The sequence below is a fragment of the Erpetoichthys calabaricus genome, chromosome 14, assembly GCF_900747795.2.
Source record: "Erpetoichthys calabaricus chromosome 14, fErpCal1.3, whole genome shotgun sequence".
Classification (NCBI taxonomy): domain Eukaryota; kingdom Metazoa; phylum Chordata; class Cladistia; order Polypteriformes; family Polypteridae; genus Erpetoichthys; species Erpetoichthys calabaricus.
Window position 1 is genome coordinate 12,701,930 of NC_041407.2, and position 24,140 is coordinate 12,726,069.

Below are 24,140 nucleotides of genomic sequence, written 5' to 3' on the forward strand. Positions count from 1 at the left end.
TCATTAAAATACTGTAGTGTTCAAAAACAGTAGTTTTATTTTCCATTAGGTTGCTAAATGTTTGTTGTTCTTCAAGCATTTCTTAGAACAGATAGAGTGAGGTTATTAGTCGCTGAGATGTATCTAAAAGCTGCATTTTGTAGGTGTACACATGAAACATGAAGTTATGCTGGTGAATTATATGAGCTACGGGGAATAAAAAGAAAATGGAGCTTTGAGTTGCAGTCTGTTTTTTACTTCTATAACTGCATACAGACAGACGATCAAATGCATAGATTAATTTCTGAAATTTTTGTGATGTACAATGTCAAGTTGGACAAGCAAAGTAAGTAATCCAGTACCTGCCTACAACAGAAGGTTATTTATAATACAAAAGAAAGTGTTGTACCCCTACCTCATGTTAAAAGGCTGGGAAAATGGAACTATTTAGATGGTGATTTAGCTATGTATAAAAATATACTCATGGTTTTATAATGAGGGGGTGCATTTAAGATACCATTCTGCAAAGGCTGACCTATTCAGTACAGGGGCAGCTATAAAATACATAAGTGGTAGCAGGTTGACAGTCATACCGAAGGGAGAAGATGTTTGTAATTCATCATCAGTATTATGAGAACTGAGAAAAGTGGCAAGTAAGTGATCTGGAACAAGGACAGTTTTTACCACTCTTGAAGCATACTGAACTGAATTACTTCACTCAGAAAGGTGTCAGCTGTGCAGTACTTATCGCCATATACCTTATTAACTTTTGGGAAGGCACCAACCAAGCAAAGACCAAGTGTCTGTTTTGGCATAAGTGGTAAATTGCAGATTAAAATTAGAAAACAACATTTTATTATTTAGAATTGTTCCAAGTTGCTTGAGTTGTACCAATGAAGGCAGTCAAGTCTTGTTTTCATTTAGCATAGAATGTCTTGTAAGCTGCCCAACAGCTCAATCATTATGTGGTACAAAAATAATCTATGCATTGGTACATTATTCTATGGACAAGCGCAAGGGGAAATATCTATGTCAACATGATTACCTAACAAATGTCAGGTGAGCTATGTGGTTGTGGGGCAGTTTAGTATTTATTGGGTAAAAAGGAGTGATTGTGTTCCAGTTGGTACTTTGCAGCTTGAAGCAATGATCAAGTAAGGCTATGATTAGTTTAGGATTTAATAATTCAGCAGTTTGAGACTATGTACTGTATGTGTCAATCAAAGCCGGAGTTGATATCTAAAGAAACCCGATCTGACAATTTTCCAGCTCCAGGCATTGCATGATTAACCAAAATTCATCCATCCATTATCCAACCCGCTATATCCTAACACAGGGTCATGGGCCAATCCCAGCCAACACAGGGCGCAAGGCAGGAACAAATCCCAGGCAGAGCGCCAGCCCACCACAGACCAAAATTCATGTCCTTTGCTTATGTGTGAACAACTGAGTCAAGTGTGGAAAAACATCACAACAACCTAACATAAGACATTATTGTGTTAATCGAAGTGAATCAATAATACAAAACATAGGCAATGACACATATGAGGGTGCACCTAACTTCAGGTTTTTCCACAGTGAAGACCAGCACTTATCTTTGTGTTGGATGAGCAACTGTTAAAAAAATCTTCTAGGCAAAAAATTCTTTTAGACAAGAAGGAAACTGTAATGCAACTTTAAAGAAAAGTGAAAATATTAAGTAGTTCATCAGTCTTGACTCTAGTCACCTTATCCTCCATTTGTTCAGACATAAGAAGAAAATTAAGTACTCAGGAGGGAACACAGGGAGATTACAGGATAAAGGGTAAACACCACCCAAATATTGACCAAGCTGGGCAAACTTTGACTTCTCAATGACTTCTATTAAATCTGAAATGACATTTACTAAATTTCTGTGGATAGTTAAACAAGTAATATTTCAGTTTTTGTATGGGGGGAAAAAGCTAATTACATCAGTGCAACACAGAAAAAAGAAAACAGCAAGAAAGAGCAGTAACATAAACAGAAAGTTAAAATAGGAGACATAAGTGAAGGCACAAGGAACAGAAACTGAATTTACCTTGTAATAAATTATCAATGTAAAACAACTTGAAAGATTTATTGTTGTGAACAACACATATCTATTCATTTTTTACCACTTAAGAAGAATACCTCAGTGAAACTTTATCAGAAACAAATGCGTAGGGCAAAGGCGATGTGACCATTTTAAGAATTTTCATTTCATCTAGTGATTGCTAGTCTTGCGCTTTAAGTATTGGTCAGGAGTATGGGAGCAGGTGAAGCTGTGCAGAGGACAAAGTAAAGTTGTACAGGACATTTGAATGTTGACCAGATTGAGTTATTATGTGAGAAAGAAGACAGTTTACAGAGCACTTTGAAGCAGAGAACAATTATGCAACTTTGAAATATCAGTGGGAGATAGGGAGGAGACGGCAAAGAAGAAAGATCATTTGAGCAGATCAGAAAAGATAAGTTAAGGACTGTGTGCCACAGTTCTAGAGTATCATATGCAACAGTGAATATGTAACAATAAAAAAGCAAACACAACTGCATTTATCACACATAGCATTACTTCACATTAACTAGGTGTTGGTATGCTGTCAGTGTAAATGATACATTCTTTGTAATTCATACGTGGCTCTTTTGGTAGTGGTGTAGACTGCATTTGGCCTTGACCTTCTAGATGGTTTGCCATTCATCTTCCTATAGTCTGTAGCATACAGGCATCTGCTACCTCAGTCATGTGCACTTGACTATAAACCAGTTCATAGATCTTTGTTGATTGGCATTTAGCTATCAGACAAGTGACACAGTAAGGTGCGATGGGTTATTATGAAAATATATGATCCCTAAGAAAACTGACAAGGCTTATTTGAAATAATGTGATTTGGGAATAAAAATGGTTAAAGTAGGAAAAAGTGTACATTGTAACATTGAACATACTAAGAACCTAAACTTTTTATTTTTCTTCAAATTCTGCCACTTTAGGAAGGAGGAGACATCTCGTAGTCCTGCTCGACGTGGACCTGGGAGGCCCAGAAAACGGAAGTCTACATCTGGAAGTACTAGCACCCCAACAGCAGCAGGAGATATGCCCTTAAAAGTCAAGTAAGTGCAGGATCCAAAAAAGGTACACATACAAACAGGCATGTGTCGAGTTAATCTTAATGCTGTTGCATCTCTTTCTTTTTTTATCCTGACGCTTATGGACCCAGTAGGCCTGCTCTAATAGATAATTGACCAACTCAATCCAGTGACATTTCCCTTTATTAATGTAAAATACAACTTACCAGTGGTATTTTTTTTTTTGGGCAGCAATATTTGAACAATGGATCAGAACACCCTACATCAAAAAAACAAGACCTAGTTTTAGCAATTAAAATGCTAATTTAAACAATGAACGGAGTATAAACATTACATTCGTCATGAATACTACAACACTGAACAGCCCACAGCTGGGGTCAGCAATCTGATGCCTGCACTCTGCAAACTTTGAAATGATCCAGAAATGTGTTTCATTAGATAATGTTCATCTGAGCAGTAACTGGACCAGTTCTGCCCAGAGGACCAATTGCAGTGCTTTTTCCCACAACTGCCTTTGGGAGGGGGAGGAGATATTTCCCCAATGAACACCTTGAGTTGGGATAATAAAATGGATTGATACTGAATATTATTTCAAAACCAAACATACTGCAACTTGAACTTATTGTGGTTTCAGATTAAAAGATAAAAGAGAGCCAGATACCTTGCATCAGAAAACTGTCTCAATAAGAGCAATTTGCAGACACACATACTCTCTGTCAGACACACTTAGATTAATTTGCTAGTGCCTTTTGAGTTCTTCTCCCACAAACTGGTCTTCATGTGATTCCTTAACTGACCAACCTGGTAACTAACTACTGTATAATAGACTGTTTTTATCTCAGACATAATGTTTTAATATATTTCTGCTTGGTTAGAAAAGGGATTCATTTCCTTTATATGCCTCTGACAAGGCTTGGTTTAGAAAGTTTAATTCAGCTGCGCAGTCAGTCTATGTTCAGTCTCTGGCAGTGTCGATTCACATACTTTGTTTGCAAGGCTGTCTGCAGATGCAATTTCTGAGATGGTAACCTTCAAAGGAGTAGGAGGATGAGGAAGATAATAACTGAAGTTGATTTGGCTTGGTATTGAGGAACATTGAATGTGCTTATTGTGAAAGTAAACTGGATAAAATGCTTCAGGCTGAAAGATTCTGTTTCAAAGTGATGAAGCAAGTTGCTTTGTATCTAAAATCAATGGAGACATTCCTTTGCCGAAGCCTGTGGGCCTTCTACAAAGTTTGCACCATAAGGCTGAACTGTAAAGAATGCAACAAATAGAGGTGCTGAGTGTTTCCTACTGATTTCTTAAAACTGCAGAGCACTGAGGCTGCTCTCTGCAGCCCTTGTCCAACTGTGATTCCTTGTGGAAGAGTGCAGAAATAAGCCTTTAGCTTTTAAGAGGGTAACTGTCTAAAGAGTGCCAAGGAAACAGCAGACCCTGCTAATCACAATTTTGTTTAATTAGTGATTGTGAGATTAGCTCGGCAGCTGTGCACTGATCCGACAAGAGGGGAGTGTCCCTGTCACATCATGTTTGTCACAGCTTGCTGACAGCTCCATGCTGCTGGGACTAACTTGTACAAGCTTAGGATACTGAGACCTGGACCCACCAGGACATTCCCGCTTTTTTCAAAATTTATGAAATAGTTTTCATCCTAAAAGTGTTCTATGGGAGATTGGGAAGGTGGTCTGCTAAAGTATTCAGAGGGGATTAGTTATATTTTGAAAAACAGTACAGTGCCTAAGGACCTTTTCTGGAAGACATTTGATTTTATTTTATTTTAGCTTGGTTCTTGTTGCTGAAATTGTAATTTTTTAAGGAAACAAACTGCTAAGAAGCATAAGAGCAGACACTGACCAGAAACAGCTACAACTAAAACACTGTACACCTGTGCCTGCCTGTATGAAGGGAATTAAGTCATTGATGGTCACATCTCGTTCCTTGTGTGATTGGCAGGTCAATGGAGACTGGCCTAGGTTTGCTCTGTGACGAGCTACAGGAAGGAATTAGTGTAAAGAGGAAGAAAAAGGCCATTTCTGATCAAGGATTAGAGTGCTTCAGTGGCCCAAAGGTGAGTGACATTACTCCTGCCACCAACCTCATCATTTTCTTCCCATTCATTTTCTAGCTAACTTGCCTCTTTGGGTTCTAATCTTATTTTTTTAGGTGAAGGCCCGCTGCAAGCAGAGTGGAACACAGAGGGCACTGAATTCCAAATTGGCCAGGAAGGTTTCGCAGCTCAAGCAAAAGGCTAAAGTAAATCGTTGTGGCAAAGGAGAAGGTCCCTTTCGGCGAAAAGCGCTTCAGCCCCCTAGCACCTTACCTACAAAGATATCTCAGGGTCAGGGTATTTCCCGAGGGGAACAGAGGCCAGCAGTGGAAATGGAGATTCAGCCAGGTAGCAGGAGCAGAGCTGAAACAGGTAGGTGACTTAGAAATGAAAAGGTAGTCATTGTTAAACAAAAACATTACATGTATTTACAGTATTTAATGGACTGCTCTGTCCAGGGCTTTTTGTGAATCATAGTGGTACAGCTCTTTTCATATTTCTGCAGTTGGAGTACAGCCATGTTTCATGATCTGCTCTAGATTACTCAGCTTAGTGATGGGTAGTGAATTACCCATAGTTTCTGTGACCCAACACCTTAACTTCTAAGACATAATGGATATGTTTAATAATGAAATAATACATTTTACTAAATCGCACATGGTAATTCAGAAGCTTGTTATTAAAGTGAAAGGTGTAAATATGGCTGCTTTCTTTTAACTGAATATTGAACACAGCAGTCAGACTTGGCTATGGTAAGGGTGTTTGTGTCAAACAAAAGGAAATTCTTAGATTCCTTAAAGGAAAACTCCCTGCTGTTTATGATACATTTTAATTAAAACCATTTTAATTGTGCAGTACTTGTTTCTTACCAAAAATGATACTGTATGACACCCAGCAACAAATAATAAACACAGTACAAATCTTTAAAAAAGCTATTGTTTACTAAGCAGCAATTTCTAATTCATTGTTGTCTTTTCTTTCTCCAATTTAAAGTGTAAGCTGCTGCATTTTAAACAAGCATGATGTCCAAACTCAAGTGTCGTCCATTTTAATTTAAAGGGCAAAATAAATGTCTGTATTACTTAAAGTTGCTTTTCTTGTCACGTGTCTAGTTGCACAGGATGACTTCTTAGATTTTTTTTTCTTCAGTTTATTACTCCACTTTCTTTATCATAAAGGCTAATATACCAGTCACCACTCTTTCACTGATAAATTACCATAAAGCATAGAAAAGCATGGGCTGAAAAAATATTGTTTTTTGTGATCAGCCTCTTTACCAATCACAGATCAAGTCTTTTTAGTGAAAATCATCCAACTTCAATTGGCAGCTGATTCCTCTGAGCATCCCAAATTTGTATGGTTACGCACCCAACATTTGTTCTGAAGTAATAGGTTACTTCAGATGTCAATAGCTTATCGAACTTGGTTTCAAGCTGGTTAATTGGCAAGAGGCAAAGAGTATGGATCAAAGAAGAGTGCTCTACACTGGGTGAAGTTCTCAGTGGAGTGCCTATGAGGTCTGCTTTGTTTAGTTGTGTTCATTCAAGATGTCTTGTCCAGATATTCTTGAAAAGTTGTAAAGGTTTTGGCTTCAACTAAATGACTGGATGGTTTGTTCTCAATTACCACATCTTTTTATTTTAATTATGAAGTGCTTATACTCAACAGTGTTTACAACAGTGTTTATCGTAAACGACAGTGTTTACAATATATCCTTACATTTTTATTTGCCTGTATGTTTCATTCTGTACGTCTGTCCTTGAGCCATTACTCTGATATACAGTACATAGTAAATTTGTTAAATTTCACACCAAAAAACTTAAGAAGTTAGTAAAAACTGTTCTAAAGCCCTGGCAATCCTAAAAACCTGGTGAAAACTTAGAAAAGGTCATTTAATGTACAGTAGAGTGGTGCTACACACAGGCAAATGGAATGTTAATTTGAATTAAAAAGATGGATGACAGTGACCTACAAGTAGCAAAGTCTAAAAATGATTAAAGGTTTACTCAGGGAACTCTGCCAACATTGAGACAATGTACAGAATGAAACACACAAGCAAATAAAAATGTAAGGCTATATTGTAAACACTGTTGAGTATAAGCACTTCATAATTAAAACAAAAATCGAGAACAAACAATCCAGTCATTTAGTTGAAGCCAAAACCTTTACAACTTTTCAAGAATATCTGTCCAAGACATCTTGAATGAACATAACTAAACAAAAAACCTAATAGGCTGAACCCTAACTTCTTTTTTGTTAAATTTATTGGACTGGATAGTCACCTATCCTTTGTCAAACTTCTTGCTTTCTTAACAAACATTGAAATGTGTGTTTCTCCATTGCCGACTGTTTTGTATAGATTGCTTGAGAGCTGTAGGCAGTTTTTTTTTCTCTTTTCTGCCAAATGACCACTTTCTTAATTGTTCTAGCACTAAGCACAGACAGTGCAGGTTCTGATAATTTATCAGGAAGAATGATGTTTGGAAAAAAGATGAGCGAGAGGAAATTTAGTCCATCCTTGAGAAGATCCTCCACTGGGCGAATAACAACTCAGAAAGCCTCCATCAAGAGCCTAAGCCTTCCAGCAGTAAGTGGAAAATCTAAACAAGACGTAGTCACTGGGAAGGAGACCTCACAGTCAGAGAGCACCTCTTCAGATCAAGGTGGGTTGGTCACTGGGCCTGATGATCAAAAGTGTTTTATAAAGATGGGAGGTTAGATGTTTATCTAAGGAATTAAAGATTGCACTCACCAGGGTGTCAAATTAAAAGTTTTTACAGCAGTGTATGTGAGATAGTTAGATTGCAAGAAGATAAGTTGGACAGACAATGTTGCTTCACTGCCTATAAGACTGTGGTTTGGGTACATGGTATCATGTATTGCATTTGCACAGCACCTCTACTTGTCATTTTTATTTTGAGCACTTCATCTTACTGAATTAAAGTCTTGTTGCCCCTCCTAAACCTGACAAGTGACCAGTAAAGCTAATTGGCCTCTTAGTGGTTCAGACCTTTTTTTTACTAACAGGTTTGGCATGCTCTATAAAGCATTATTGCTACCAAAAATATTTTTTTATGTGCCTAAAGACTCTTAATTATTCATAAATAAGTGGGCATGTTTATGATTTACTTTTTTTGAAAATGTTACCAATAACAGGGTTCAACTCCTCTCACAGCTGCACAATAAATCTCACTGGTACCGCCTGTTTCATGCAGATCTCTAGTTTTTTTTTTTATTATTATTAAAATGTTATCTTCCTTTCTGTTGAATGTTTGCTGATTTGCAAGTGATACATCTATTACTGCTGCAACAAGGCACTCCTCACTTTTGTTTGCACAGTGATATGCTACTACCTTTAACATCCATCCATCCATCCATTTTCCAACCCGCTGAATCCAAACACAGGGTCACGAGGGTCCGCTGGAGCCAATCCCAGCCAACACAGGGCACAAGGCAGGAACCAATCCCGGGCAGGGTGCCAACCCACCGCAGTACCTTTAACATTTTATATTTAATCAGACTGTGCTAATCAGGTTGGACCATTTGGTTCATTTTCCAGTCAAAGGATTCAAGTTGGTCAGTTTTATGTGTCGATTTTGTACATATGCAGACCTTATTAATGAAAGCTAACCAGCCCATGCTCGCTGAACCAAGCTGCAACATTTTGAAAATACCATTGTCTTTCTTGCCAGGGTATGTTCAAGTAACATTTTGTAGCACCTATTAGATTATATGCTTGCCATTCATGTACTGGCTTTCTGAATCAAGCAGAAGTATCCGGCTCCACTTGAGACTAGGAGTCTCTGCACCAGCTGGCCAAATGGATCATTCTATGGGCAGACACAGCTGTTCGGCACCATTCACCTAAGCCAAATTCTTTTTGGGAATTTCTCCCTCTCTTTCTCTCTCTCTCTGCCTCCCTCATGTTTTCTCATCATGTTGACAATCTGTTAATAGCCCTCATATTTTCTGTCATTTACATATTTCTAATATTTGCACCAGGGAGACTGTCAGTTTTAGCCATGTAAGTGAGAAGCATTTCAACAGCAGGTTGACATATGACATGGCTGACGAAAGGCAGCAAATGAAAGGCACATGGACAGAAACCAGTGTTGAAAATTCAAAAGTAAATAAATCCTTGTCTCATAACAAAGGAGTAAACCAAAGCAGTTTGTATTACTTGTATTCCTGCATTTTTACATCTTGGCAGTGTATCTGTCATGTATTTGTAATTGAATGGAGAGAGGCGTCATTTACAATAGAAAAGTGGCACTAGTGAGCACAATATGTATATAAAGTAGCAGTGCCAATGACATAGATCAGTGCTCTACAATTTAAAAAAAAGCATGGTTTCTGGGCATGAGTGGTATTCAAACAGCTTGCTGAAATCACATGTTCATGGGCACAGTGCTATATCTCCCCATTTTTCAGAGGGGTTCTGATACCATGGCTGCTAACCAGCTGTCATTTCAGTAAGGCTAAAAATGTCTCAGATTATAGCAAAAGGCAGGCAACAAAGAGGTACAGATTTAATTAGAGAAATTAATGTGTTTATTTATTTATTCATTTTTGATGGCAGAAGGAGAGGATGAAGGCAGTTGTAACAGTGACCAAGGAGATGACATTGGTGGCCTAACTTCCAGATCACCGGCCCTCGGCTCAGCCCTACTTGACCCCTCTCCTTCATCTGTTGTGAAACTTGAGGCCAATCAGAAAGCAAAGAAAAAGAAGGAGAGACAAGGGCTTTTAGGTATGACACTTTCTCACCCAACTTGCATCAGGGAATAAAATCATTTGTATGAAAATATCAGAGGGCAATGCTTCTCAGGGTGAAGCTCACTACACTGGACACCACAGTATGGCATATTTTGTTATTTCTTCTACCAGGGTAGATAGAGGGTCATTAACTTCTCAGTTTTGTTTTTAGGAACATTGGATGGAGAAGGTGAAGTCAAAGTTAGAAAGCGCACACCTGCAAGGATGGAGGCGGGAAAGAGGAGGAATGATAATAAATTACGGGAAACAGAAAAACGTACAAAATCATTCAGGACACAACAAAAGTGGTCAGAAACAAACTCCAGAGGCTGTCACCGGGCTACTAGCAGGTTGCACTGCACTAGCACTGCAAGTGAGAGGCTGAAGAGGGCAACAAGGAAGTGCAAAGGATCCAGCAAGGTTAACATGCTTTTGGAATCCATACTATTCACAACAGAAGTGCTTAGAGGTTATGTCCACATTCCCACCCCTTTGCAATGATTCTTTACATCAGCTTAGCACTGATAGAAGGGAGGTAAAGTTAGTTTGAGACTGCATACCACCTGTACCCAAGACACATGTTGCACCCATTAGAAAGGAAAAGTGCAGGCTTGTTTACCATTGTATATATCTGTTATACTTGTTCAATGTACAGTTATACCTCAGTTAACAAATCTGAGAACAAAGCTCCTTTATAATGAAGTCCACATAAAATGTGTGACACATGCACTGACAGAGTGCTGTGGAAGTCATAGTGCAACTTCCTTATGTAGAACAGTTGTTTGTCATTGATAATTGTGTGTGATGTTGAGCATGAAGTTATTATACTGTACATAAATGATTATTTCACAAGAACTGTAGTTATTTTACTATTTCTTATAAAGTAATAAATACAATTTGCCCAGTATGTCACAAAACCTTTAGAAACTAAGTAGAAGCTAGAGAAAAGAAATGCCATATAGTCTCATTGGGGTTAGCACCCGTTCATAAAAAGATCGGTCGCCTGAGCTTGGAAGACAGTCATGGATTTATAGCACTCACCTGTAAGCACTTTAGACATGCTTCTCCACTGTTGAAGCACATTAGGTCTAGGTGCATGACCGCTGGGAAGTGTTCTGGCAGTTCAAGGTTTAGGGAGGTTTATTCTAGTATAACCATACAGCATATGTCAAGTTTGTACAGGTCACCTTTAGGAGACACTGGTTAATAGACAAAGAAACACTGGGTTAGTACACATCCACTTTTTTTTTTTTGAATTGGACAAATGGATACTCGTGACAGTTTAAATGCAGATGCGTGCTTAGTGGAAATCAGAGCTGGTTAGGAGAGAGTTTCTGGTGCTAGAACACATTGAGGAAATCATGTACACTTTCATGTTATATTCATATAATGACAGTGATCGTTTCAATAGAGCAGAATATCAGTTTCCTTTCCTAATGAAATAAACCGCTTTTTCTTAATAGCTAAAGAAAAGCAATGAACCTGAAAGATGCATTTCCCCTCAGCTGTTGGATTTCAGTGGCAACCAGGTCAAGAAGGTCAACAAAGTCAGGAACAAACAGGTAATAATTTAATGTTCAGAGTATTGAATACATGAACTTTACCAATTAATTTACATTTACTGGTACTTAGATGAGAGGGGCCAATGGAACTCAAAAAAGAGAGGAATCATAGGACACGCGTGTCATTTTGTGGTGGTACTTTATACACTAATCTGCCTGTAAATATTTGTGATAGTATTCACTATGAAAAGCACAATATAAAACAAAAACTGATTGGACTTAAGATAGGGCTGACTCAACCTTTTTCCCAAATATGGTTCTAGTAATTCTGATCTTTGATTTTGTAGCCAAAGGGCCGAGCAGTGAGTAGATTGTTGGAAAGCTTTGCAGCAGATGAAGATTTTAAGATCAATGAAGATAGTAGCTTCTCTGAAGAGGATGAGCATCTTTCTCTGAGCTCAGTCCACCATCCCAAGAACACAACAGGTATGACTGGAGCTGTCCAGGCGAGTCATATAACTTATCTCAAGTAAAGGAGTTGTTGCTGTTCTATTTTGTCAGAGTGAGGAAATTGACAGTCTTCATGGTATTCTAATAATTTAAGATTGTTTAAAGGCCTTTTGTATTTGGCTGTGTTAGAGCTTAATTTCAGCCTTCAGAAAAAACTTGTAGATTATCATTTCTTAGGCCTTGCTCAACCACTCTGCTGTTGGCTTTTGCAGTGATACCAAGCTGTACACTCACAAAGGAAGCCCTGGTGGATGGCCTAAAAGTTCTCATCCCCAAAGAAGATGACTTACTGTATACAGCAGTAGTGCGTACACTGCAGCTCCCTGACATGTAAGTACTTGCTCCACAGCACACTCTCTAAATATCTGGTACACAGGTCACATTTTTTGATGGATTTATTTTACATCTGGTCTTTTACCAAATGTGTTTTAGGAATAAGCTTAAAGAATCACTTAGATATAAAGGCCACATTTTCCTTTCTGGCCGACCACATCTTCCAATGTAATCCCACTTTCATGCAATACCTAACATAAGCTACTGTCTTTATGGTTTAGGAGAAAATCTTCAGATTTGCTAATGGGTCAACTTCTCCTTTATATTGTACCTGGGAAGAATAAATCATTCATTTACATTGTGGTTGTAACCACAAGTTTATAGATTAGATTCCCAAGAACAGCTCTGTGCAAGTTCTTATTATAATTTTAGTTGTTCATTTTGGTCACAGGTTATGGCATGTATCATTGTTGTCCATATTTAACTGTATCATAAGGCAGTTTTGAGGGCCTCAAAGTAAGAAGGAATAAAGTTTCTTTCTACATAGGAAGTCTTCTGTTGTCACAGATGTCTGCACAGATCTTGGCTCATTTGAACCTATTATACAAACATCTTATAAGGTACATTTAAAACACTCAACAGCATACCTTGGTCAATCACTGCCTCCTGCTGCTGTCAGTGCAGGAGGAAGCCCAAGAAGCACATAGCGAATAAGAACTGGGTTGGTTTTAAGATGACGCTTAGGACGTTCTACTTTAATGACAAAATAAACTACAAGATTAAAGTTGAATTTTACACTTTAATTATTAAATAGACCTTTTTCCCCATTGTGTACCTAATTTTTTTTTCTCTGTGGCTCAAATACATGCAAAAAAAGAAGGCACAGAAGACAGTATGTTGGACCTTTAAAATGTAACGCATCATTAAGATGGGAAATATGCAACGAATAGATGAAGAAAAGCACCACAATACATTTGTATGTCAGCATTTAAGTTTGATGATTTACTTCACTGCATCAAACCATTCATTAGAGCATGCACATTGATCCTGTAGGAACTGCAGAGCAGCTTGCTGTCACACATTGATAACAAACAGAGACTCTGACTTCTCGTTCCAACTCTAACACACTGCGCCCCCTGATTTTTTGCTGGTACTGCAGCTCACACACTTCTCACGTTAATTTTTGAGGACATGCTCAGAGGATGCGTCAAATGAATGCTGAGCATGAAGTATAAACCGGCCCTTAGGAGAGAAAAGACTGTCCATTCCCGATGACGTAAATTACCACCTTAATACTACTATTAATGCTATTTTTCAAATGGTACTTTAACATCTTCCTTCTCAGATACCTAGAACAGTACAACTGATAAACATTTACTGTAATAAAGTGCTTTATACTTTATTGTACTACAGTACAGTGATCCCCCGCCTATTGCGGAAGTTACGTTCCAGACCCATCAGCAATAGGTGAAAATCTACGATATAAAGACCATATAAATAAACTTTTTTTTTTTTTTATAGTTTAAGCCTTAAAATACCCCTCCCACACGCTTTAAACACATGAAAACTTATTAAAACACACTTTGTAAACACATATGATATGTAGATGTCGGGCTAAGGATATGAGTAACATCTCTCTATTATAAAACATTTTAATGTCACGCAAGACAAGGCAGTGAGACAGAACAGTGAGAACAACTGCTGTACAGGCTTTTAAATGATTGACGGGCAGAGCGACAAGCAGAACAAGCATCTTGGCAGAAGCAGCACAAAGTCCACTTCTCCTTAGCGTGCATTCAGCTCCCACCCTTCACAACGTGAAGTGGCAGGAGCATAGCGCCCTCCATTGGGGTTTGAGCGAAGAGATCGAGACCAGATCATCTCGGACAGACATTTTGACGACACACCCTGCTTACAAACAATTTAAAACAAGTTCACCGACATCTAACCTAGCAGTTGTTGGAATGCTTTTGGCAGACAAACTTCAGGTGCTCCCAGCTCTTAAAACAACGACAAGCAGAACATGCAGCTTGCCAGCAGCGGCTGCAGAAACCCAGCAGATGATCCAAGCACCTCTCCTTAGCGTGCGTTCAGCCCTCACCCCCCCTCCTCCTCTTCCTCCTTCAGAACGCACAGAGCGACAAGCAGAACAGACTTCTTGGTAGAAGCAGCACAAAGCCAGTAGCTGATCTGTCCACTTCTGCTTAGCATACGTTCAGCTCCCCCCCCCCCCCCCCTTCATAAAGCGAGCGGAGGAGACAGGAAGTGGCAAAAGGACAGCTGCTGTACAGGCTTTTAAGTGATTGACGCAAAGCGTGCCAAGCACAACACACAGCTGGCCAGCAGCAGCAGTAAGACACCAGCTGAACCGATCGCATCTCTTTAGCGAGCGTTCAGACCCTCCCTTTCACAACGCGAGCAGAATTCTAAGTGTCGACAATGAGATTTAACCATGCTCGGGGCAGGAAATAAAGGACAAATATTGTTTTTACAAAAGTTTTAAAGTAAAAATGAAAATAATGCATATGTAACAATTCTCATGAAAATAACAATCTCTTTAAAATTGTTTATCCGGTAAACCAAACCCGGGGGTGGGCGAGAAAAGCGAGCGGGGGCGGAGCCCCCTAGTAATAATAATAGTATTAATAAATCCGCGATGTAGCGGGGGCGCAATAGCTGAACCGCGATATAGCGAGGGATCACTGTACTTTCTCAAAAATCTTTTGACACCAGTAAGAAATGGAAGCTGTTATACAGCATGGGGATAAATATAATATATGCTATTTGTTATTTTTTTCTCAATAGCTACAACATTGTTATTGAAGGGGAAAGAGGTAATCGTCCCAGAATCTACTCATTGGAACAACTACTACAGGAGGCGGTGAGTTGCAATGTGCATTGTAAAATGTCTACACTCAGGCTTCAAATAAGCAGGTCTTCCCCAACCCCTAGCTAGCTGGGTGGCGGGCTGATAGTGAAGATGTGCTACCCTTGGGAACATCTGTAGAAGCTATTATGATTAAACATCTGTGTGTAATTTTTCCACCTTACTTTGGCTAGTTAAGCAGGAGTGAACAGCTGGATATAAAGGTAATCTGGACTAGTACTTGTTTCAGTGGAAATGTAAGAGGGTAAGCAGTTGGTCTAGTGCAACCATTATTTCTACATACAAGGTCAAACAGTGGGCTAGTAGATAAATAGATAGATAGATACTTTATTAATCCCAAGGGGAAATTCACATACTCCAGCAGCAGCATACTGATACAAAAACAAATATTAAATTAAAGAGTAATAAAAATGCAGGTAAAAACAGACAATAACTTTGAATAATGTTAACATTTACCCCCCTGAGTGGAATTGAAGAGTCACATAGTTTGGGGGAGGAACGATCTTCTCAGTCCGTCAGTGGAGCAGGACAGTGACAGCAGTCTGTCGCTGAAGCTGCTTTTCTGTCTGGAGATGACACTGTTTAGTGGATGCAGTGGATTTTCCATAATTAATAGGAGCCTGCTGAGTGCCCGTCGCTCTTCCACAGATGTCAAACTGTCCAGCTCCATGCCAGCAATAGAGCCTGCCTTCCTCACCAGTTTGTCCAGGCGTGAGGCGTCCTTCTTCTTAATGCTGCCTCCCCAGCACACCACCGCGTAGAAGAGGGCGCTCGCCACAACCGTCTGATAGAACATCTGCAGCATCTTATTGCAGATGTTGAACGACGCCAGCCTTCTAAGGAAGTATAACCGGCTCTGTCCTTTCTTACACAGAGCATTAGTATTGGCAGTCCAGTCTAATTTATCATCCAGCTGCACTCCCAGGTATTTATAGGTCTGCACCCTCTGCAAGTACAAGTATAAAACACATTGTACATTTCTTTTTGTTAGGCATATTTTATAAGAAATTGGCATAAATAAACTAATAGTGAGAGGCACATTATTCTGATATGCATTATTATATATGTGAACTATAGAAGAACAGTTAAATTAATGTGCTGTAATATCTAGAAAGGATGATTTTATCAAAAAGAGTATGACTTTTCACTTGTTTGGTAATAACGCTTTTTTCTTTATTATGGTTTTAAAGTTTTTCGTCTATGCGGTTAATGACTTATGGCGGCTATGCTGACACATTTTTTACATGGTTTCAAGTTATTTTACACCTGTTTTAATACGAGAGCAATGCAATGAGGGTTTTTATTATTTAGACTCAAGGTTTACAAAGACCTCCCTTTTTGTTGCAGTGAAGGTTAACAACATAGCAACATTAAAGACCCTTGCTGTTAAACCAGAAAAAGAAAATTTATAAATGTACCAGCTACTGCCAGAGTATTTTATGTCATAGGTGTAGTGGTATCTGAACAGTGGCTTCTGATATTTCTGCAATTCCATTTTGCCATAGTTTAAATACTGGAAGTTGCAGAGATAACTAAAGCCGAGTACGCAGTCTGGGCACTGCCAAAACCCTATTACATTGGTGCTGGCATTAGTTACACAGCATCATCTTAAATTGCAGCCTTCTTTTTTGTTAATACTGGAGTATTTGAAGACCAGCATTTCCTAGTAGGAAAGCAACTGCCATGGGATGGTGCAGAGAATGAAATGCAAATTGTCAATGAATAAAGAACCAAATAAAGAAAGGGGTTACCAAACACAACACTGCTACATGCCTAAATACATTAGAAGCATAATAATAGATACCTTAATGGAAAGGTGTGTATGTATATTATATATATATATATATATGTATATATAATATCAGGTGTTCGTTTGATTTATCAGCACAATTTTGAGGCAACTGCTCACCTGGCAGGTTTGTTGTGGACACCATCTACAAACTGATCCAAATTAAGTGACTCTCCCCCACACGTGGAAGCATTCAAAATGAAAACAAACATACTCAAAACAATTATGACTAGGCAGAGAAAACCTGAAAAGCACATCTAATGTATCAAGTCTTGTTTATACTATTAACTCATGTTTCCGATTCTTTTTCTTCTTATTCTGTTTTATAAGCTGCACACAGAACTTGTGTTTCTGTACCAAACCCATGTTGTAGCTTACTGTACACATTATCTGGTCATGTTAATACTGGCATCCAATAAGTGAACCCTTCTATGTTATAGTACAAATGTGGTGGCCGACAGACAGTGTGTATTTGTTCTCTTGCTTTTATTCAGGATAATTACAGAATACCTGCAATTCCATTATCAGTTCTTTGACAACATACAATTATTTTGATGGGTCTATGAAAACTGAAAACTACTGTAGAAATCTTTTTTCCCCCCGATATTCCATCCATCTATTTTCCTGTATTGCAAGACTTCAAAGCAAATGTTTAATTTCATTATGTTTATACATTTTTACAGGAATATTTTACATTTTTATTCCATGCCTCAGTCTTTTGCCCAAATGTGATTTTATTTCCTTTTTTTTGATTCACAGGTACTTGACATTCGTCCAGAGTCTGAACAGATGCTGACAGCGGGGACAAGGGTATGTGCTTACTGGAGTGAAAGGTCACGCTGCTTGTACCCTGGCTATGTTCGTAAAGGTGAGACACCATAATGCAATAAAAGGAAAATTACTGCAACATTCTTAGCCAAAACAAATGGAGTAACAAGTAGAGTAATGGGAGCTAAGCCTTAGCAATGTGTCAAAGCACATACTGTATAAACTGGGATGCAGCCAGCCTCCGGCTCCTTGTTGGGTGAATGCAAGATAAAATTACAAGTGATATATTCACATCCTAGTCCACCTTCTGTTTATGTATCTCCCACCACTATCCAGTTTTTGGTGATGTGCCTTTTGAGGCTGTGATTTTAGCAAAATGTCTCTCTTTTTTTTTTTTTATCCTTAAGATGTCAGTTTGTGATCACCCTTAGATACTACGCTTAGCTGTTGGCTCTACACCGTCTATCTAAATACCCTGCTATGGAATGTTATTCTCTTGGAGAGAGACACTAAACACTAGTTCTGAAAATTTCCTCCTAAGTATTAAGAGTGACTTGTTACTATACATGCTCCTGCCTTTGTCAACAGTTCTTTCCCTATTGTGGTAGTATTATAGTTGATAACTCCTATAACTTTTAAGATCTTTCTGATAAACTACATGGATCGTCTTCAGTGGTTTTATCTTTAAAAGATATTGTTTGCAAATAGCTGGAATTGGGCTGGGAGCTGAGTTGTATAGTATCTGTGTGTATGGGTACAGTGTATCCGGAAAGTATTCACAGCGCATCACTTTTTCCACATTTTGTTATGTTACAGCCTTATTCCAAAATGGATTAAATTCATTTTTTTCCTCAGAATTCTGCACACAGCACCCCATAATGACAACGTGAAAAAAGTTTACTTGAGGTTTTTGCAAATTTATTAGAAATCACATGTACATAAGTATTCACAGCCTTTGGTCAATACTTTGTCGATGCACCTTTGGCAGCAATTACAGCCTCAAGTCTTTTTGAATATGATGCCACAAGCTTGGCACATCTATCCTTGGCCAGTTTCACCCATTCCTCTTTGCAGCACCTCTCAAGCTCCATCAGGTTGGATGGGAAGCGTTAGTGCACAGCCATTTTAAGATCTCTCCAGAGATGTTCAATCGGATTCAAGTCTGGGCTCTGGCTGGGCCACTCAAGGACATTCACAGAGCTGTCCTGAAGCCACTTCTTTGATATCTTGGCTGTGTGCTTAGGGTCGTTGTCCTGCTGAAAGATGAACCATCGCCCCAGTCTGAGGTCAAGAGTGCTCTGGAGAAGGTTTTCATCCAGGATGTCTCTGTATATTGCTGTAGTCATCTTTCCCTTTATCCTGAGTAGTCTCCCAGTTCCTGCCGCTGAAAAACATCCCCACAGCATCATGCTGCTACCACCATGCTTCACTGTAGGGATGGTGCCAGGTTTCCTCCAAACGTGACGCCTGGCATTCACACCAAAGAGTTCAATCTTTGCCTCATCAGACCAGAGAATTTTCTTTCTCATGGTCTGAGAGTCCTTCAGGTGCCTTTTGGCAAACTCCAGGCGGGCTGCCATGTGCCTTTTACTAAGGAGTGGCTTCCGTCTGGCCACTGTACCATACAGTCCTGATTGGTGGATTGCTGCAGAGATGGTTGTCCTTCTGGAAGGTTCTCCTCTCTCCACAGAGGACCTCTGGAGCTCTGACAGAGTGACCATCGGGTTCTTGGTCACCTCCCTGACTAAGGCCCTTCTTCCCCGATCGCTCAGTTTAGATGGCCGGCCAGCTCTAGGAAGAGTCCTGGTGGTTTCGAACTTGTTCCACTTACGGATGATGGAGGCTACTGTGCTCATTGGGACCTTCAAAGCAGCAGAAATTTCTCTGTAACCTTCCCCAGATTTGTGCCTCGAGACAATCCTGTCTCAGAGGTCTACAGACAATTCCTTTGACTTCATGCTTGGTTTGTGCTCTGACATGAACTATCAACTCTGGGACCTTATATAGACAGGTGTGCCTTTCCAAATCATGTCCAGTCAACTGAATTTACCACAGGTGGACTCCAATGAAGCTGCAGAAACATCTCAAGGATGATCAGGGGAAACAGGATGCACCTGAGCTCAATTTCAAGCTTCATGGCAAAGGCTGTGAATACTTATGTACATGTGCTTTCTCAATTTTTTTATTTTTAATACATTTGCAAAAATCTCAAGTAAACTTTTTTCACGTTGTCATTATGGGGTGTTGTGTGTAGAATTCTGAGGAAAAAAATGAATTTAATCCATTTTGGAATAAGGCTGTAACATAACAAAATGTGGAAAAAGTGATGCGCTGTGAATACTTTCCGGATGCACTGTATGTAAGGGGAAAAGAATAATAATGTTTTGCTTGTAAATTATTATTTTTTTTTTAATAAAAAAAAAAACTTTTTCCCGTGTCCTACAGGAGGTCCTGGAGATGAGGAGAAGGGGGTTGGTGTCATGGTAGAATTTGATGATGGAGATAGTGGGCGCATATCTTTATCCAACATTCGTTTGCTTCCTCCAGACTACCAGATTCAATGTGAGTCTTTATCTTTGTCAGTTTAAGTGATTGATTTTCCACTGTAAGGAAGGAGGTGAAATTTAAACGACCTTCTAATAAATTTAGGTGACTCCTTGAGGTTTTGGTGCAAGTGGGTGATTTTTCTTATAGTTACTAAAAACATACTGACTGTCTCCACAGGCACAGAGCCATCTCCTGCCCTGCTTATTGCAAATGGAACACGGCGATGCCGAAAGCCCGCTACAGAAAAACCTATGCATAATGATGCTCGCCAGGCAATGGTCTCAGAGAGTCAGGAAAGCACAGACACGCAAAAGACCCAAGAGCTAAAATGTGTCAACAAAGCCAAGACAGGTATATTATCATGGTAAACTTATCACGTGTTGTTTTGAATAAGACTATACATGCAAATTAATGACAATTACAGCTATCAGCACTACAATATTAGGTAGTAAATCTTAATATAATGAATAACAAAACAAATCAAACATAGTTGATCAGATATAAATTAACAAAACTATTGGCCCATCTCAGGATTTTAATTCAGAGTCATTGAAAAGTTTTCTAAAACTGAAGGAAGCTAATTTGTCACATTTCAAGAAACTAACCACATACTTAATGTAGAATAAAAGGTGACAAGCCATCTAAGCAAATCCTTTTGTAAAGCTCAATGGTTTTAACCCAGAAAGAATGGATCTGAAACACTGAAATATGTGAGAAAGCAATGTTATTTATAATGTGAAGCAAGTCCATTTATGCATGATGAAAAATAAAGTGCTAACAATGTCTTTTTTCTTAACTGTGAATTTCCAGGCAAAGTGAAAAACACAGGTTTGGGATCTAAGACAACAGTAGCAGGAAGCATCTCTAGAAGTAGCAGTGTTTTGCTTAGCTGGCCAGATGTTCTTCTTTCTAAAAAGAAAACACCACACAAGGTGGGCTTAGGACTTCCAAATTTATTCCAACTTAATGGAAATCCACGGAAACTGTCCAAGGGTAAAGAGATTGGCTCATTCCCTTTGCATACGCTTACTCAGCCTTCCTCGGCTCCAGCTAAGACAATGTTTAGCAATTCATTCGAAGTTGACAGCTTCAGCAGCATTGCTAATGGCTACTCTAGTTTTGGCAGTCAGGCTGGGACACCTTTAAGTTCCCGTAACAACACACAATCCCGGGCTAAGAGTGGACAGAAAACTAAAAAATCTGGTGGAGGAGCAGAGTTTCTTGTCAAGCTGGACCATGAAGGTGTGACCTCACCAAAGACCAAGAATGGCAAAGCACTTCTCCTTTTGGAGTCTGCAGGCACAAGTGGTAGAGTACAGAAGGGTTTTACAGCCAAAGCAGATATGGATGCTTCACCTGTAGCATATACTCATCCCATACTTCTAGTGAAGGACAATAAAAAGAGTGGCGATGGAAGGGCGGACCTCTTTTTAAAAGGAGCAGGTACATTGCGTAAACCTCCCCCGCCTACTCCTACACTTGGGCTTAGTGAATACAGCGAGTTTGGAATGAACTGTGATAGCGATTGTCAGAGCTCCTACTCAGATATGTATGAAGAAGATGAAGACAATAATGATGTGAGAGCAGGGGACCTGAGGAATGCTGGCCGCTTCCTATCACGACTGTCTGTATCATCCACTTCTTCTGTTTCATCCAGTTCCTCTAGTTCTGGTTCACTCTCAAGTTCTAGTCTCTGCTCATCAGAAAATGATTCTTCATACAGTTCAGAGGATGAAGAAGAATCAACTCTTCTCCTTCAGTCTTGCCTCTCATCTCACCCTACTGTTCCAGCTGCTCTTCTGTCACATCCAGAGCCTTCCTCTGGAGCAAATACAGCCACACAAAGGTCATTTGTAGCAAAGGCCATGGCAGTTACTGGCACCAAAAACACGTCCAAGCAACTCAGAAAGAAAGACACCCTTGGTACTGCCCCAAAGACAGTAAAGGAGGTAACAAAAAGACAAAGGCTGCCCTCTGTAGACAACAGGCCCAAAATCTCTGCCTTCTTACCAGCACGTCAGCTCTGGAGGTGGTCTGGAAACCCTACCCAGGTAAACAATTTCAAATATGAGCAAAATAGTAGTTCTGCAGTTGTTAAATGTTTGACTTTTCAGACTACAAATTGCACCTCAAAAGACACACTGGGTTAATTATGTTTCCCCACAATTTGGAAGAAACCAGGTATGGATGGATTAAAGATAAATGAGAAGGAATTAGTATGGTATAACAGATCTTTCAGTCACTCTTAACTGAAATCAGTGTTCAGAAAAAATAGAAAAAAAAGTTGTAAATTGTAAAATTGAAATTAATAATTTTTCAAGTCTGATCCTTACCAGTCATGTCTGTTTCTTATTTAAAATTACATGAGCTGCAGGGATCAAGCTTGAATTAAATTAATTGTACCCTTTGGATCAAGCATGCTTCATCTGCTTACAAACCAAAGAGGTTGATACCAAGTACCACCAGACATGAGCAATGCTTTTCTTGTCAAATGAAAAATGCAGAATCAACACAACACTATACAACACCTTATCTTCTCCCAATGATGTAGAATTTTACACAGTGAAAGATTGCTTTCTATGTGGCTTTTTCTTATCATAGCTCAGTTTTACATTTAAAAGATCAACTGATTGATAGATATAAAAGGCACTATATACAATATATAAAACACTATAGCAGATATAAATAAAATCAGTTTCATATGACAGCTGGAGTTTGACACCTACCATAACTTTAATCTTTATTATAATTATTCTAAAATTTAGTATCGAAATACTTCTACAGCTGTTGCTTGTTTTGTTCAAACATAGCTTCCAAAGAATGGCGTCTTCTGGCTTTATTTGATCTTTTTGAATTTGAAACCGGTCTCTCCTGCTGCATACTGACGGCACTTGAATTTGAAACCTGTCTCTCCTCTCCTCTCCTCTCCTTCTGCGGCTTCAGAAAAAACAAACTATTTTGTTACGAAAGGTATCACATATAGTATGTAAACTCAAGTACATGAGACAATATATTAATTCCTGCTTAAGTTCTTATTCTTGGCATTAACACACAAGCAAATTAAAATGAATCCAAAACTAAATCAAAGGCAAGGAGATGAAACAGAACCAGACATGCTGCCAGTTCATCACAGAGCCCCCCCTCACATTAACCTAACTAACGTGTCTTAGGTGATGTGGGAGAAAATGGCCGGGCACAGCATTAAAACCAAGATACTCATATGAGAAGCTGTAGTACAAACCACTGTCCTACAATGCTGCTCAACAAACTTAAGTTAACTGAGAGATTGCTTGAAATGAAAAATATTTCCATTAGCTCTCTAGGAAAGACTGGTAAAATATATTTAAAATAGAGGCTGCTGAACATGTTTACTTAAGCATGACATATTCAGGTTTATGACTTTTCTTTACAAAGTCATACAAAAAATCTGTAGAGAGCTAAAAAAAATCTGCTGTGGTGCATTTTTTTGTAAACATTTCAAATCTTTAAAAATGCCAAAAACTGGAAATATTTGAGGCTTTTAAGTAGTCATGCCAATATTATTCTAGCCAGACATTTTTCTCTTTCTGTGAATTTGTTTTCAAAACTAGAAAAAAGAACATCTTAAAAAGTACAATACAGAAACGATGTTCCACTCTGACTTCCAATAACTAACAACATGTTTTTCTTCTCTCCACTGCAGAGGAGAGGCATGAAAGGGAAGGCCCGCAAGCTTTTCTACAAAGCCATTGTACGGGGTAAAGAGACTGTGTGCGTTGGTGATTGTGCCGTCTTCCTGTCTGCTGGCCGGCCACATCTCCCCTATATTGGTCGCATTGAAAGCTTCTGGGAAACATGGGCAAGCAACATGGTGGTCAAGGTCAAGTGGTTCTATCATCCTGAGGAGACAAAACTGGGTAAAAGACATAGAGATGGCAAGGTGAGAAATCCTCATTATCAGAATGTAACATGATTTTTTGACTCTTGGAGCTTGTGGGTTGCTAAATTAGGGCAACT

The 24,140-nt window shown here is 39.0% G+C and overlaps 1 protein-coding gene across 1 annotated transcript in view; it reads left to right on the top strand.

The window, feature by feature from the left end:
• The window catches only part of bahcc1b (BAH domain and coiled-coil containing 1b), a 227,074-nt gene that overhangs the window by 197,191 nt on the left and 5,743 nt on the right, over positions 1 to 24,140 (top strand). Inside the window, 15 exon segments of the mRNA XM_051918733.1 lie at positions 2,968 to 3,087; positions 5,020 to 5,134; positions 5,230 to 5,485; positions 7,543 to 7,776; positions 9,693 to 9,863; positions 10,041 to 10,288; positions 11,332 to 11,430; positions 11,718 to 11,856; positions 12,093 to 12,210; positions 14,959 to 15,034; positions 17,589 to 17,697; positions 20,043 to 20,159; positions 20,322 to 20,495; positions 20,955 to 22,195; positions 23,827 to 24,063. Of these exon segments, the coding sequence (XP_051774693.1) occupies positions 2,968 to 3,087; positions 5,020 to 5,134; positions 5,230 to 5,485; positions 7,543 to 7,776; positions 9,693 to 9,863; positions 10,041 to 10,288; positions 11,332 to 11,430; positions 11,718 to 11,856; positions 12,093 to 12,210; positions 14,959 to 15,034; positions 17,589 to 17,697; positions 20,043 to 20,159; positions 20,322 to 20,495; positions 20,955 to 22,195; positions 23,827 to 24,063 (3,454 nt within the window).